This window comes from Bison bison, unplaced genomic scaffold (assembly GCF_000754665.1).
Source record: "Bison bison bison isolate TAMUID 2011002044 unplaced genomic scaffold, Bison_UMD1.0 scf7180017864037, whole genome shotgun sequence".
In the NCBI taxonomy this organism is placed as follows: Eukaryota; Metazoa; Chordata; class Mammalia; order Artiodactyla; family Bovidae; genus Bison; species Bison bison.
In genome coordinates, this window is record NW_011494609.1 from 11,483,776 (window position 1) to 11,501,488 (window position 17,713).

The following is a 17,713-nucleotide window of genomic DNA, read 5'->3' on the forward strand; positions in this document are numbered from 1 at the left end:
ACTCATCAAACACCTCTGCTTAAAGGGTCTCATGAAAACTCTGGTCTTTCTTCTTTCTCATTCAGGGATGGTGGCGGGAGACAGAATCATGTTTACAGGAAGTAAAGAAGTCTTGATAACAAACAAAGAATCTCATTTTTAAGCAGTTGTATTGGCAATTAATGTTTCTCATTAAAAACATTTAATGTTTCTCATTAAAAGTTCTCTCAGGAAAGTGATAGCAATATTCATGGCTTTCTGAAATTTTGCACTTTCAGTTTCACCCTTCAAGAACATAGGTGACCAATTCCCTCACATTATGGACACAGTCTTATAAGAGGTATTTTTTTCAGGATCCTCTAAGTAGTGGTGATATTCAAAGTATTTGACAACCTAAGATTGAAGGCAGGATGAGAAGGGGATGACAAGACGAGATGGTTGGATGGCATCACCGACTCAATGGACATGAGTTTGAGCAAGTTCCAGGAGTTCGTGATGGACAGGGAAGCATGGCCATGCTGCAGCCCTTGGGGTTGCAAACAGTCAGACATGACTGAGCAACCGAATTGAACTTAAAGCAGGAAAGCCACCCAATCAGAATGGACAGGGTAGATGAGCCAACCAATCAGAATGGTTAGTCTAGGTACACCAACAAATCAGAATGCATAGTGCATGGGAACCACCCAATCAGAAAGGTATTGTACGTACATCAACCAATCAGAATGGATAATATATGGGAACCAGCCAATCAGAACAGGTACAGAGCAGAACACAGTCCCATGTTGTGCCAGCAAATCTCCCTTGAGTTAGTCATCAATTCATAGAAGAGGGTCTAGGGTAGGGGCTGAATGTAATTTAAGATTTTAAAAAGTATTTTATATCATGATAATATACAGATACACATCATTTTATTATGCTTTGCTTTATTGTGCTTCATAGATATTGCATTTACAAACTGAAGGTTTGTGACACCCAGCAGAAGTCTATCAGTGCCATTTTTCCAGCAGCCTTTGCTCACTTCCTGTCTCTGTGTCACAGTCTGGAAATTCTCACAGTATTTCAAACTTTCATTATACTTGTTGCGGTTGTGGATGCAAAACGTTGCCTGCCGTATCAGCAAACAAAGGATGCTGTGGCCATCAAGCCAACAGCCACTGCAGTCGGCCCCGAAGGTGAGCCCTGAAGGGACTCAGGATAGGAAAGAACAAGATCCTGGCTCCAGACAGCTGAGATGCACAGAATAGGAATGATTTCAGCAAGCACAGGCTCTTGTATCTCCCCATATATAGAAAAACACTGAATTGCTTAACTTGAGATGTCTGGTTTTCTTTAATTAACAGTCATCTTTTGATGACTATCTGGTCATTGTTGCAAAAACTCTTACATATCCTGTCTCCTCCCTTACTTCTTGGGAGTAATCCCTCGGAGCTCACTAGGAGTCTGCCTTTCAGGCTTGATGTCTTTAGAAAATTTTCCAAATTAAAAAATTCTCAGTTTTTAGGTTGGGCAGTTTTTTTCAATCAATAACCTGTGATCAGTGATTTCTGATGTGACTCTTACAGAAAGTTTGCAACTCACTGACCACTCAGATGGTGGCAAGCATTTTTTAGCAAGAAAATATTTTTTTAATTAAGATGTGTGCATTGTTCTTTTAGACATAACACAAAGGCACATTTAATAGACTACAGTATATGTAAATATAACTTTCACACGCTCTGGGAATCAAAAAAAAAAAAATTGTGTGACTTGCTCTACTGCTGTGGTCTGGAACCAAACCTACAACATTTCTGAGGTCTGCCTGTACAGACTTCTTTGTGAATGGATTAGCACACAGGAGTGTATGATGAAAAACATCATCATCACAATGTATTTGTGTCTTTTACCAGTAAGGAATTTACTAAAATCCTAACACTTCTGAAAAGTCAAATTCTATCTTGACAATAGCATGGTTCGGTCTGGGGGGCGCAGGGCAGTTACTAATTGCTAGCCATCATAGTAATCTGCATCAACCAGCACAGAGCTCAGTCAAATCATAGTCCAACCTCTACGTTAAATATGAAGAGATGGGGTTGTCAGCAAAATACACTGAGAATCTCTACATGAAAAATGAAAAAAGAATTTTTAGTAGAGGTCTCCTGTTTTGTTTCTTGGAAAATGCTTGATTCTTAAACTCTATGATTATTTAAATCATTTAAACAGTAAAGAGTTAAGAAGAACAATAAAAGGTTTTTTGGTGTCTTCCCTTTTATTTATGAAAGAATGTATTGCCCATATCCAGTTTTTTCATAGCTGGAGATACATCCCCCAAACAGAAAAATCCACATCTAACTCATCTGAGGACGTGAGAAAAAGATTGATAAGGGAGCAGATAAAAATGAATGTCTTCATGTCAATATCCAATAATAAGATATTTCTCAAGGTGCACTTCTGCTTTAGAATGTAATATTATTTATAACCTACAACTTAGGATTTTTCTGGGCAATTTCACTCATCTAATGGATCCTAATGTTTAATCCTCTTTTTTTCCACAGATAATATGCAATAATAACCATATAGTAAACATACATAAATATTATCTTCAAGAGACTGTAGATAATAAAGATGTCTTCAACGTCACAATGGGATGTAGACATATCTGCCATGTGCTGGGTTAGCAAGCAGGAGTGTTGAGTGATGAGAAGCATTATCATAATGAATGTGCAACTTTTACTGAGTAACTATGGAATTCGCTGAAATCTTGAAATATTTTAAAAGCCAAATTCCACTTTAGAAGCTGGGAAAATGGATTCCTTCTCTCAAAATAAAATATCCATTCTGATGATGACAACATTGCTTCTTCCAGGTCATGCTGCAAAGTGGGAGCCCAGCATTAGAATGACAGCAGTGATGACATCACAGTAAGCAATGATGACGTCATGAGCAATGAGATGTAGGTCCTCAGTCAGAGCCATGTGAAGCCAAAGGGATGTCTGTACTATACCAGAGTCACATTCCTGACCTTCTTAGGACTGGCCACGTAAAAGGAAACCTGTGGGTGATTTGCTGGGCCCAGATGGCGGCGATCAGACTCCTGAAGACAAAGAAAAAAAGATGCATTGAGTTGCTTGAGATCACCATAAAAGGCACATTTGAGAAGAAAGCTCTACTCATCAGCGAAGGTAAAATGAGGATGCAGAAAGAAATACCAATGTTAGCATGTGTCCTTCCTTTATGATTTTCAGTACAACACTCTAGACATTTCCCAAATTCAGGGCCTAAAGAGAGATCCAATTCAAAGAATCTAGAATGTGTATGAAGGCAAATTACAGCAAAAATTCACAATTTTGTTTTTTAATATTCCTAAATCTCACCATTATGTGAAAATATAGAATATTTTCAACCTTCTTTAAATAACACTCTCCTTGCTAAAGGAAAGGAGCAAAACTGATGAACTGACTCCATGTAGATCACCCATCTATCTCCTCAGACAGTTTTCCTGGCTCTTACATTCCCCTTCTGAAATGCACTCCCAAGCAGATCACTCACTCCTCCAAGGGGCCAATGCCTGTGGAAGAGTAATTCCCTGTTAGAATACATGCAGTATATCTGTAGAAGAACATGATCTGAAAGGATACATGCATCCCAGTGTTTATTGCAGCACTGTTTACAATAGTCAGGATATGGAAGCAAACTAAATGTCCATCAACAGAAGAATGGATAAAGAAGAAGGTACATAATACAATGGAATATTACTCAGCCATTAAAAAGAATGAAATAATGCCATTTGCAGAACCATGGATGGACCTAGAGATTGTCATACTGAGTGAAATAAGTCAGACAGAGAAGGAGAAATATCATATGACATCCCTTATATGTGGAATCTAAAAGAAATGATACAAATGAACTTACAAAACAGAAGCAGACTCACAGACTTAGAGAACAAACTTATGGTTGCAGAGGAAAAGATAGGGGGAAGGGATAGCTAGGGCGTCTGGGATGGGCATGTACACACTGCTATGTTTAAAATGGATAACCAAAAAGGACCTACTGTATAGCACAGGGAACTCTGCTCAGTGTTATGTGGCAGCCTGGATGGGAGGATGGGGTGGGGGAGAATGGATACATGTATATGTATGGCTGAGTCCCTTCTCTGTTCGCCTGAAACTATCACTACATTGTTAATTGTCTACGCAGGTGGTGCTAGTGGTAAAGAACCCACTTGCCCATGCAGGAGACCTAAGAAATGCAGGTTCAATCCCTGGACCCAGAGGATCCCATGGAGAAGGAAGGGCATGGTCACCCACTCCAGTATTCTTGCCTGAAGAATCCCATGAACAGAGGAGCCTAGCAGGCTACAGTCCATAGGGTTGCAAAGAGTCGGACACGACTGAAGTGACTTAGCACACATGCATACACCAATGCAAAATAAAAAGGTTTAAAAAAATAAAAAATAAATTACATGCAGTGTATTTTCCTGCCCATCCTGAAGATACTGGCTCAGACTGCAGGGCCCTGGGGCTGCATTTAACATCTTAAATAATGTAACTGGCCACCATGAATAATTAAGGTCACAATGGAACTGCAGCGAGTCTTGGGGATGGCACCACTCTGACTCCTGGTCTTAATTCATTGATTCCCGGTCACACAAGGAGAACCTTGTGGCTGACGGGGGCTGCATCGTGCCACAAGGATGGTGCTTCTGTTGTGATGATGCCTGGGGTTTTGCTGTTGTTTTTCTTTTCCCCATGACATGGTTGCACCAACCAATGTTGTTTTCTAAATTTATCAAGAGTTTATTTCTGTTGGTCTCAGCACAGGAGAGATAAGCGGGGAAGACATAACCCAGGTTTCGAATTATTCATAAGCTCATCCCCCAAAACTAACAGACTTGGAAGGAAAGACAGAATTGCCTGAAATAACCAGAAAAAAATGGACTGCCAGTGAGTCAAGGAGAGGAAAAGGAGGATTGTTTGTTTTAAATATTCATCATGATGCGAAATATTTGCAAACCCCATGGTTTTGTATCAAAATAAAAGAAGCTTTCCTTTCTCATTGACTGCAATTTTCAAAAAGAAATTTCTGACTTTATCAGTTTTGTGCTAATGAATTAATGGACAGTGACACCTACATTAACTGTACCTCACCAACAGAAATTCTTGTCTGGAAAAGAATATCAGTGTTATATGTCTTAACTGGAGATTCAACCAGAATAGAAATAATCAGAAAGAAAAGTGTCATGTTTTGATTAATGCAAATTTTGAAAATCAGTCTTGTTTTACCTTCTGAGTCTTCCTAAAATTCAGTGCATGATCTGGGATTTCTACAGCCTAAAATCCTCTTTTATTCATTCATATTGAAAGCGTTGTGCCTTCGGACCCACATAAAACATGGGAGATTTAAAAAGTGTTCCCCAACTACGATGCCTCATGGTTATGGAGTACGTCAATGTCAGGCCACTTCCATGTGACCCCCCTCACAGCCCTCAACAAGCATCTTGAATCCTCTGTGCTCTGCAGCAAGCTCCCTGCAGTGGGGTCGTGAACACGGGTCATTTTGAACGCACAGATGTAAGTGAGTCTCCCAAACTCGGGGATGATGTCCCCTTAGGAACGATGCAGTGCATGTCTGTTATGTTTTCACGCTGAGCCACAAATGAATTTTCCTCAAAGCAGATTGCCCAGGAGCGCAGTAAAAGTGTCCATTCTTCAGCCATATCTCCCAGAGATTCTGGCCCAGAAAGTCTGAAAGAGACTCAGGAGGGAGCATTTTAACAAGCCCCTGAAGTGTGTCTCTGTCCTGAGGACCACTGCTCGGTCCGCTGGTACCCAGACTAACGTGTTTCTAGGTGCCGGCTTCATCTCCACACTCAGCGAGCATTCCTCGGGACCCAGAATACGGGAGAAGCACTCCCCACTTCTTCCAGTTGTGGCAGTAATAAGGACTCTCTCTCTCAGCCCCTGGTAAAGAGTTCCAAGTTTGGGGGGACCCGGCAGGGCAGTGGGCTGAGAGGTGGGGATGAGCATGGGAAGTGCTCCAGGAGGCCACAGGGGGCCACTTCCCTTGATTTAAAAGCCTGCGACTCCCAGTGGACCTGACCTACATCAGCCATGGCCTCTGGTAGCTCCAGAGCACAGTGGCTGGCCTTATGTGGAGGCAACCTCCAGCCCACGGCCTGTCCCCAGTGACACTGCCCCAGAGCTGAGCCCTCCCTGCTTCTGAAGTCCTCAAGGACCGTCACCACTGAAAGAATTGGAGGCACCTGGGGATCTGAAAAAAGGGCTTCCCCACGACAACTATGGCGACCTTCCCATGGCAGTGGGGGCCTCCGGTGTTCTGGACCTTAACAGGGAGGGTGTCGAAGGAGCGAGAGTTACGGGGGCTGGTGCCACGGCAGATAGGGTTTTACCCCTTCCTGGACAAAGGAGCCTGGCAGGCTACAGTCCATGGGGTCGCAAAGAGTGGGACATGACTGAGCGACTGTCACTCACCCACTCACAGTATGAAGAGGGTTTCCCTGGTGGCTCAGACAGTAAAGAATCTGCCTGCAATGTGGGAGACCCGGGTTCAATCCCTGGTTTGGGAAGACCCCATGGAGAAGGAAATGATGACCTACTCCAGTACTCTTGCCTGGAGAATTCCATGGACAGAGGAACCTGAGATTAGTTCATGGGGTCGCAAAGAGTTGGACATGACTGAGTGACTAACACACACACACACACACAAAGTATTAAGGAGCCAGGCTCCTGTTCAGTAATTGCTGAGCGTAAGGTGTAATTAAATTCACGCCTGGTGATGCACGATGAGGACACAGCATGTGGATGCTCTCAGCAGCCTGGGGATAGAGATACAGATGGTAGAACTCTGGGTGGGACTGAAGGGAGGGTGAGACTAACTCCCCAAACAGCCTGCTCCTCGGCGCCTGTGCTCAACTCTGAGCAGGTGTGGTCTCAGACCCCAGGGCCTCCTATCCTTGTAGCGGGGTCCACATGATGCCAGCAAGAGTGCTGCTGCTTCTTTAGTCGCTCAGTCATGTCAGCTCTTTTGCAACCCCATGAACTGTAGCCTGCCAGGCTCCTCTGTCCATGGGATTCTCCAGGCAAGAATACTGGAGTGGGTTGCCATTTCCTTCTCTAGGGGATCTTCCTGATCCAGGGATGGAACCTGCATCTCCTGCACTAGCAGGCAGATTCTTTACCGCTGAGCCACCTGGGAATCGCATGGTGTGCAGGCAGCATCGGTCCTGGAGAGCGGCCCAGTAAATCCCAGCCCAGTTCGGTTAACATGAATGTCTTGGGACTCTGAGCATATCATAAGTATTGCCCAGGGTGAAATGACAAAGTAGCCAAGTCAATCTTTGGCAACATCCCACTCTCCCCACCTACAAGGTCATTTCCGTCTTAGGCAATAACCCCTTCAATCCAGCCACGTGTCAGAAACCCCTCCACTGGCTCTAAAATGCAGAGATGCCCAGGCTGCCCCACCACCAGCTGGACTGAGCCAGGAGATCCACGATGGGGGGGACCAGGAACCTGGGTACCCCAAAGGCCACACCGATGACTCTCCTATGCACTGCACCCAGGGCCCTTCAGGCTCCCCCTTCCCTGGATCATTTGAACAAGACAGTCTTGAGGAAGCCCTGAGGGACCAAAATTACAAAGGAGCAAGATGACCTTTTGACCTGGAATCATGCACCTGTCTTCAAGGACCCGAAACAAAACATTGCATACTCATCTACTCCAGTCAAATAGTATTTTTGTCCTGATTGTATTGTGGTGAGCACTCTATAAGCACTCAGGCTCCTGGTGTCACTTTACTCGTGACAGCGTAATGCTGGGTGTTCTCCAGTAGAGGGAATTAGTGTTTAATGAGCAATCCAGAATGCCACGCCAGACTGCACGGAGTCCACGGCCTCCCACTACCTAAGACCTCCTGAAGATGTGGAGGGTAAGTAAGACATCAGCTGAGATGAGAAGGCGGAGTGGGGAGAACACACACAGGTAGACTCATGAGATGCTGGTCTAGTCAAAGGCAAGATGGCCCTGCTCTGAGACCCGCTGACCCAGGGCAGGAGCCTCAGCTGCTCTCACATACACGGCCTATCTCAATCCATGGGACAGGCATCTGACCCAACCAGCTCTGTGGTGAGGAGCCCGGGCCACACTTTTGCTGCAGGCTGACTCACAACCTGAGATCTCTCCGTTTAACTCACAGGCTGCTCAGGACCTGAGCCTAGCTCAGATTTTCCTTACAATTGTGTCATCCATAGTCAACCACCCTGAAGTCTAACCAGCCAGCTCTTGGGCAGGAATCTCACTGGTCACTTACTCTGGGCCCCTGGGGTGGGTGGCGACCCCCCGACAGCAGCACAGACAGCAGAGTGAACAAACTGACTCACAGGGAGGCCCAGGGAGAGGAGGGCAGGACAGAAGGACAAGGGACGGGGCTCTGACTCTCAGCTGCCTGTCCTGGGCCCTCCAGGGAGCAGGGGTCACTGCACAGGGAGAAAAGTTACAAGGAAAGAAATAACAGTGTACTGTCCTTGCTCTGTGGCCCAAGAAGTTCTGAGGAGGGTCCCCAGCCCCAGCAGAGTGGGCGACGTGGCCACACAGACCAGCTGCAGGCCTGGCTGTGGCAAGTTCTAAAGGAACCTCTCGCTAAGGGTGGCCTGGACCTGCTCCTACAAGCTGTGGCTTGACCACCTGGTGGGTCTCCAGGGCCCAGATGACCACATGCAGGACTGTGTCCTCTTTGGAACTAGGACATGGGAGGGGACTACTGAAGGCCCAGGCCTTTCCTCTATGGACCCTCTTCTTCCCGCCCTCCTCCTTTTTTGATTAAGTTGGAGTACAAGAGTGTCATGCTCGTTTCAGGTGTCCAGCAAAGTGGTTCACCTGTACATATACTTTTTCAGATTCTTTTTATAGATTATCTTACCCTCATAGGTTATTACAAAATATTGAATATAGTTCCCTGTGTTCTACAGTAGGCCCTTGTTGGTTATCTATATAGAGTGATGTGTATCTGTTAATCCCAAACTCCTAATTTATCCCTCCTCTCACTTTCCCCTTTAGTAACCATAATTTCGTTTTCTATGTCTGCAAGTCTGTTTTGTAAATAAGTTGATTTGTATCACTTTGTAGATTCCATATAGTTGCGATATCATATGATATTTGTCTGTTCCCTCCCTCCTTTAGGGCTTCTGTGGTGGCCCAGTTGTAAAGAATTACCTGCAAAGCAGGAGACCAGAGTTTGATCCCTGGGTCAGGGAGTTCCCCTGGAGAAGGGAATAGCTACCACTCCAATATTATTGCCTGGAAACTTCCATGGACAGAGGAGCCTAATGGGCTACAGTCCATGGGGTCGCAAAGAGTCTGACACGACTGAGCAACTAACACAATTCTTCCCTCCTTTAAGGGCCTCACAGGAAGCATAATCCACGGTACACCTCACGTCCAGGTTTCCCAAATGGGCAATGAGGACACAGTGCCTGGACCCACACCTGCAAGGCACCTTTTGCCTAAGGATCAAAGATGGACCTTTTCAGAAATGTGTTTGTCCTAAGTTCCCCCGCTTAGAAAAATCCAGCTATTTAAAAACCCTTTGTCAGTTTCTAGCTCAGGCAAAAATAGCTCATCTTCCTTGCATCCTTTTTGATCTTTAAGAAACCTGGTCCTCTGGCTGAGGTGCCCTGCTTGCCTAGAAACCTTACAAACACTTCAAGAAGCGTGGGGGTGTGTTACCAGCCCCCAGGGCCCAGCACCTTGATGGCCACTGTTCTTTTTCCACCAATAGATTATCTAACTGGTTACACGTTTAAGCAGAAGAAACATCCTAAATTTCTCTCCCTGTATATTTTTTTCATCATATGTATTTTTTATCGCAGTACCATTAACTTACAATGTTTCAGGTGCACAGTAAGGTGATTCAATTATACATATACACATATATTATTTTTCAGATTATTTTCCATTGCAGATTATTATAAGATATTGACTATGGTTCCCTGTGCTATACAGTAAATCTTTGTTGCTTGTTGTGCATCTATTTTTTTTTATTGGAATCTAGCATTTCATTCATACTAAGTCAAATAAGTGAAGTCAAAATGTCATAAATTTTTTAGTTAGGCAAAAATTCATAAGTTTTCTAAGATATATATTATACATACTATTTATATATGTACGAAAAAGCTTTTCTACTGTGCTTGAGAAAGAACATCAAAAAAAAAAAAAAAGGAAGAGATGGAGAAATTGGAAAACATACTAAATGAAATGTCTCCCTGTATATTTTCAAAACAACGCTTTGAACTGAGTGTCCCCTCAGAGCTCTGAATGCCATCCTCCTGTATACAAGCACACCCATAGTCCCCCTTTCTCTTCATTTATATCAGGGATATGGGACACGACCCACTTCTGTATCTCCTCCCCGCTGCCCCATCCTCCATCCCAGACCTGAGCCCTGTGACTTCTCTGGTGGAAAGACACATGCCATGTAACCACAGGAAGGCCACTAAAGTAATGACCAGCTTAAATGTGTCCTTGGGATGACCATGCTTGACACTGAGGGAGAGCCCCTTCATCAGCACGCAGTGCCCACTCAGGTCTGGTCGTGGGGTCTGGACAGGAAACGCCCATCACAGCTTGGCAATTGCTCCCTTTCACCCACCACCTCTTAAGTCAAGAGACACTGGCCCTTCAAAGGGGAAACTGTTGCATTGCTACAGACAATAGATGCATGTGCCCACAGGAGCAGCTTGATGGGAAGAGTTTTACCTCTCTATTCCCTGCCACCCAGCCTGAGGCAGTAGCTCAAACTCATACCAGGAGCTCACAATTTGTCACGCAGGTCCATCTGCTTCTGTGCCTCGAACCCCTCATACATCTTCCTGCCTGGCTACCTTAGTTGCTGCTAACAGCATCATTTAGCTCCTCTCTATACGTGGCTAAACATCCATCAAGGTCCCCTTCCCTGCACAGGCCTGGGAGGCACATGTCTCTGGCAAGATGTACGTATGGAGCTGGGTCTCAACTGCAGGGAGGCATATTACAGCCGGCAGCCAGCTGGAAGCTGAAGTGAACATCAATGCCAGGAGAGAAGGATGGGGCTTCGAAGGCATGCACTCAGCAGTAGCGCCTCAGGCAGGTACCAACTCCGAGGCCAGAAAGAGCTAAGGCTATGTGATCCATAAGCTGTCGGAGCCCCAAGCTGCGAGTCTGGCTTCCCCAAAATCTAGCAGAGGAGAACACCCATTGGGGATACTAGGGCAGAATCGCATCTAAGTGCTTCTCCTTTGAAGATGCACAAGTTAGACAATGGCCCTGGTTAGACACACATTTGTATTTTGTTTGTTGTTTGAAGTAATTTTCACTAGGCTATAGTTGCTTTACAATGCTGTGTTAGTTGCTGTTGTACAGCAAAGTGAAGCAGCCGTGCATATACGTACGTGTCTGTATTCAGTTGCTCAGTCATGTCTGACTCTTTGCAGCCCTATGGACTGTAATTTCCCAAGCTAGAATACTGGAGCGGGTAGCCATTTCCTTCTCCTGGGGATCTTTTCAACTCAGGGATCGAACCCATATATCCTATGTCTCCTGCATTGGCAGGCAGATTCTCTACCACTGAGCCACCTGAGAAGCCCACATATACATACATCCCCTCTTTTTTGGATTTCCTTCCCATTTAGGTCACCATAGAGCACCGAGTAGAGCTCCCTCAGCTGTACAGTAGGTTCTCATTAGTTGTCTGTTTTACACATAGTATGAATAGAATATATATATTAATCCAGATTCAGAGAACAACCTATGGACACCAAGGAGGGAAGAGGGGGTGGGATGAATTGGGAGATCAGGATTGACATATACACATTTGTTTAATATAATTTTTGGATATAAAGAACCATACATCCTGCATATAAACTCTAATTCATTCGAGTAATAAGCAATGTTGGCTCAGTGTCAGAAAATGATGAACTGTGTCTCCATGGCTCCTCATGGATGGTTTCCCTTATGTTAATGTCCTTTGGAAGGGCAGTGCCCATCAAAAGTTGCCTAGCAACCAGAAATACCTGCAGTCAATTGTGCTCTTCCCTCACTGTTTACAATAGCTAGGACATGGAAGCAACCTAGATGTCCATTGGCAGATGAACGGATAAGGAAGTTGTGGTACATATACACAATGGAGTATTACTTAGCTATAAAAAGGAACATGTTTGAGTCAGTTCTAATGAGGTGGATGAAATTGGAGCATATTATACAGAATGAAGTAAGTCAGAAAGAGAAACACAAATACTATATATCAATGCATATATATGGAGTTTAGAAAGATGGAAACAATGATCTTATATGCAAGGTAGCAAAGCAGAACAGACTTTTGGACTCTGTGGGGGAAGGTGAGGGTGGGATGATTTGAGAGAACAGTATTGAAACATGTATATTACTATATGTAAAATAGATGACCAGTGCAAGTTCAATGAATGAAGCAGCGCACTCAAAACCAGTGCTCTGGGACAACCCAGAGAGAAAGGGTGGGGAGGGAGGTGGGCAGGAGTTCAGGATGGGGGGGCATATGTGTACTGGTGGCTGATTCAGTCGATTTATGCCAAAGCCATCACAATATTGTAAAGTAATTACCCTCCAGTTAAAATAAATATTTTTGAAAAACATATGAGAAAAAATAAATTTTTTTAAAAAATCATGCTCTTCCTGGTGCCCCAGGCTCACACATCTGTCTGCACATCCCACATCTCTGTGTGGACGTCTAACAGACTCCTCAATATTACCAGTCAACAATTACACTTTGGTCTTTTCCCAAAAACCCTGCTCCACAGGGAGAGATACTACGTGTTCTGGTCCCATTCCCCAATACCGTCCCATTGAGTCAGAGGTGGGCAAATGCCACATTTGTCCATGGTGAATATAACATAATCGCCTGCCATGAGGCAAAGCTGTTTGATGGCACAAAAAAAAAAGTCCAAAAGGGGGAGAAGGTCTGAATCACCTGATGAGGTTGCCTACTGCTGCATTGCTCTGGAACACCGGCTTCAGAGGACTTGGCATGGAGGGAAGCCGGCTCTGCAACAGAAAGAAGATGTTTTTAGAGTCAGAAGTGACCCAAACCCCACTGCCTATTCTAACAACTCTGACGCATAAAGAAATACTTTTATGTAGTATCCTGGCATCAATCATTCCTAATCACAAATGGCTTTTTTAAAGTTTACTTGATGGGACATGTTTTTAGAGATTTATCTTTCTAATGAAATAAAAATATAGCAAAAGGACTCAAAATCGACTCCTTTCTTGAGAAGTTAGTCGCATTCAGAAACAAGACGAATCCATAGCTTTAACGTCTGATGGAGGGAAATAGACACAGTGGGAAAAGGGGGCCAGAGAGATTCAGTTTGGGCCACAATTTTGGTCAAGGGACTTGATTCATTGCTCTAAATACTAATGAGTAAATATTCTATCACAGGAAATTTTGCAAGAGACTATGATGGGATTATTCGAGGAAACTGTCCATGCTTGGTGATATTCCTTTGAATCTGAGGCATACAATTTGGAAGGTACATAGGAGGGAGGCACAAAAGAATGGGAAGAAAAGAGCTACCAAGAATAGAGTCCCAGTCTTAGTGGAGAAAACAGTTTTGAGCATCTCTGCAAGAATCGATTAACCAAAAATCTTCCTGTGGAATTTGATCTGCGGGCAAATTGTTAGGGCCAGCCCCCAACTTCGAAGGGGTAATTTGTACAGTCTGTCTCTCAACTGCTTTGAAAAGGATCTTGGTTCAGATCCTACCTGTGCCCTTCACTAGTGACAGTGGCTTCAAAGAACCCTATATGACTATCAAATTGAAAAGGAAAGATTTCTTCTGAATTTCAGATTTAACTGAAGTTTTGGGGAAGTAACTCCAATGTATAAAAGTGCCTCCTCACATACTTTAAGGTAGAATAATTTAAAAAATTTTTTTAACAAAATTATTTTTAAAAACAAATTTTCACCTCAATTTCTTTTAACTTTAGATAAACAGGTGGATTTTTACTGTTATTGTCTCCTAGAATATTTCTAGTTCTGGAATGACTTCTTCTAAAAATTACACCCCAAATAATGACCGCCAAGAGCTAAGCAGATGCCTTCAGAAATGGTGTTCGGTGGGCCAGCTCCTCCTCTGACATTCTCCCTGTCCAAACCCAGCCACTCACGTGTGGTCCTTGACTCATCTGAAAGGTAGCCATAGTTTTCATTTGCACTCTTCAACTTTGTCCCAGCAGTGTCTTTGCTTGTCTTCACAGTTGCAGATTTCCTAGAATTAGACCATTTGAAAAAGCCAATGTTCATCAGCAATAGATGTTCGGGTCTCACTGCCCACCCAGTGCATTCACACACAAAGAACTTAACGCAAGGCTGAAGTTCAGGCCCTGGATCCTGGAGGGTGGCCAGCATCAGGATGGACTTTCATACCCACCAGGATGGCTATGTAGACTCCTGTATGCTCACACACTCCCCTTCTGGGAAGAAATGGAACTTTATCATGACAGGTCCATTAACGCCAATCCCCACATGGTTGATACTCAACTCTCAGAAACCAGTGACTAAATAAAGCAGGATTGGCCAGCTGTGACCCACAGACCAAATCTGGGCCCCCATCTGTTTCTATAAATGGAATTTTATTGGAACTCGTCTGCTTCCATATTGTCTATGGCTGCTTTCCTGTTAGAGCAACAGAGTTGAGTAGCTGTGACAGAAAGCATGTGGCCCACAAAACCAAAGAGATTTACTATGGCCCTTCATAGAAAAAGTCTGCCTCTGAAATAAAGCAAAAATTGGTACAGCTTCCCAGGGGAAGGAAGTTTGGCAGTAGATATCCAAAGATTTTAAAATATTTATGCTTTACCACTAAGAATTGATTATCAAGCAAGGGAAATAAGCAAGGGTATGTGCAAATATTTACCTGAAAGGATGTCCATTCATGAGCTAATGATGATTACATACAACTTCCTTCATCACATGTAGCCAGAGATATTTTAAATTGTAGCATTATACGTATTAAAATTGTCTAATAAGATACTGAAAGCTGGATGTGGTTTTAACACTCCCAACAAAACCACCACTGTCTAGAAATCCCTCCCTTGACTGCATTTATAATTATGTAAATATTGCAGACATTTAAACTAGTTATTATAAGTCCTTGATGTAGTTATCTTAAAAATGCTTGCAGCTATATATGGACAGCTGTGAGAAAGGCAGGAATGTTTCCATCCCTCCCCCGGGGGGGTGAGCAGTGAACACTCCTAACCTGTCTGCCTAGTCAGCTTCATTGCCTTAAGCAACCCAGCTGGTCTGTCTGTCTCCACTGCCCTGGAAGTTCCAGTAGGACCTCTGCCTGATTCTTAAAATGGTCCTCAGATCCCTGCTGCTGCTGCTAAGTCGCTTCAGTCGTGTCTAACTCTGTGCGACCCCATGGACTGCAGCCCACCAGGCTCCCCCGTCCCTGGGATTCTCCAGGCAAGAACACCTCAGAACCCTAGCCATGACTTAAAGCAAGAGGGCACCAGTCATGGTACAGAGTGTCCTCTTGTGGAAAGAGTGGCGAATGCCAGACACCAAGTAAAAATCTACTCCATTTTCTTAAGTGAGCAGTCAAACACAGGCAGTAGGAACCCACCTATTTTATTCTACAGTTAATATCGCCCTATGAGTTGGTGATTGGCATACATGTTTTTCAGAGTTGTCCACTTTTAGTGCCTTATTTTGAGTAATATAGCCCTAAAATCCCAGAGCTGTGTGTGTTGGTTGATTTTCATTTGTTTTTATTTTCAGAAAATTGTGATCTCAGACTTACCTTATTTGACTCTGATAACTGGATTCTGCAAAAAGAGAAATAAAAGGAACAAAATTACATTAGCAAAATCAGGGTAGTTATTCTGAAAATAAAATCACATCAATTTTTATAGGCCCCTCATTTTAAACATTCACATTACTGAGTGTTTGTGATCCAACAGGTATTTAGTTCCCTTACAGTGAACTACCAAATGACTTCAAACATAAGGAAAGTAGAATTCACTGTTCACTATCATAAATAGATATATTTATGATACTTGGGTACCTGAAATACAGTAGGGGCCGAGTATGTACTTAGTGAGTACTGAATTTGATTCCTGAGGTTATGGAGACTGCATTAGTTCACCATGAGGACTCTGTGTTCCCAGTCTCTGCTGTTGATCATTCAGTGCTTACCTGTCCAGACAGCATGCCAGTGCTATGCAAGCTGTTATTTCATTTAATCGTTACAACAATCCAAGAGGTAAGTGTTAGCATTATCATATTTTTAACAAACTAGATACTATTGCACAAGGGTAACTATGTTTTTAACAGATAAGAAATTATATTGCTTAAGCATTATAGTTCTTCATTCTAAAATACGTTTTCAGTCAATATGTACCAATAGTATCAATTCACACAGTTCTGCCCACCCCTCAAAAGCTCTTGTTACAATGCTAGTGTTTTTAGTCAATGGATTCTTGGGCTGGAAGTAATCTAGCATTTCAACATGGTGGGCAGCACAGCCCCCACAATAGACCCAGCCCACCTGGCTCTAAAACCAGTGTGCTTTGCATCTTCACCTTCCTGTCTACTGCCCCTATGCATCTTGCTTTATCAAGATCCGAAAAATATTCATTTTCCTTGTTTTTTGGATAATGTTCTCACTTATTTTCAGTTCTAACAACATTACTGATTGACACCTCAAATTGAACCTCAGAAGCAATCTTATTTGAGTTGAAAGGAAGAGACTGGTCTCCCCGCGGTGATAGAGGATGTTGTGTTCCAGTCAGGTTCAGTCTGAAGGAGAGGGACCCCTGGTCCCACTGCTCTAGAAGCATGGATTCCCAAAGCCTCCAGGCCATGCTGAGTGGGGTCCCCAGCCATCCTCAGTCAGTCCCCAGAAACCAGGAAGAGCACTGAGAATTCTTCAGGCACCAAAAAAGTGGAGCACCAGAAAATAACTTTTTTGTTTTTATTTACTTATTTTTTTGGCCACACCATGTGGCATGAAGATCTTAGTTCCCCAAGCAGGGGTTGAACCTGTGCCACCTGCATTGGGAGCATGGAGTCTTAACCACTGGACCATCAGGGAAGTTTCCTGAAAATACTTTTTAAAATCCTGGAATTTTAACAGTTTTAAGCATGGAAATAATTATCATGTGGAAGTCCAAGACTTTGCTGGATCCTCTACGTTTATGTCAAGGTGAAGTGTAGTGTCCATTGTGAATCAGCTTTTAAGAGATAAATAAAAGATAAACTCTAGGACAGATCACATAAACTTTTATTATGTTAATTTCTTCAATTCTCCTAACCAATCTCTGGGCTTCCATGATGGTTCAATGGTAAAGAATCTACCTGTAAAGAGAGAGACGTGAGTTTGATCCCTGGGTCGGGAAAATCCCCTGGAGGAAGAAATGGCAACTTACTCCAGTATTTTTGTCTGGGAAATCCCACGGACAGAGGAGCCTGGTGGGCTACAGTCCATGAGGTCACAAAAAATCAGACATGACTTAGCAACAACAACAGCAACAACCAATCTCTAGGATAGGACTTATCCTCATTTTGTAAACGAGGAAACTAAGAATCAGAGGATCTCTGGGTGCACAACCCATGTGGACCAGACCTTCTTATTAGGCTGGTGTGGAGCAGACAAAAGCCTAGGAGATTCAGAAGTCCAAATAACCAGAATGTTCTTCAACCATACCACAATAGCTAATGTCAA

The 17,713-nt window shown here is 43.5% G+C and overlaps 1 protein-coding gene across 3 annotated transcripts in view; it reads right to left on the reverse strand.

Annotated features, from left to right (window-relative positions):
* Positions 1–883: 883 nt before the first annotated feature.
* IGSF5 (immunoglobulin superfamily, member 5) overlaps positions 884–17,713 on the reverse strand; it is a 54,366-nt gene continuing 37,536 nt past the window's right edge. For 2 of the 3 annotated variants that reach the window (XM_010834945.1, XM_010834947.1), the window contains 4 exons: positions 15,791–15,815; positions 14,151–14,251; positions 12,952–13,025; positions 884–3,049 (listed from right to left, as the gene is read on the reverse strand). In XM_010834945.1, coding sequence (XP_010833247.1) covers positions 2,954–3,049; positions 12,952–13,025; positions 14,151–14,251; positions 15,791–15,815 — 296 coding nt within the window. In that variant the 3' untranslated portion in view covers positions 884–2,953. The remainder of the gene's footprint in view (positions 3,050–12,951; positions 13,026–14,150; positions 14,252–15,790; positions 15,816–17,713) is intronic. The other variant, XM_010834946.1, reaches the window with a different exon arrangement.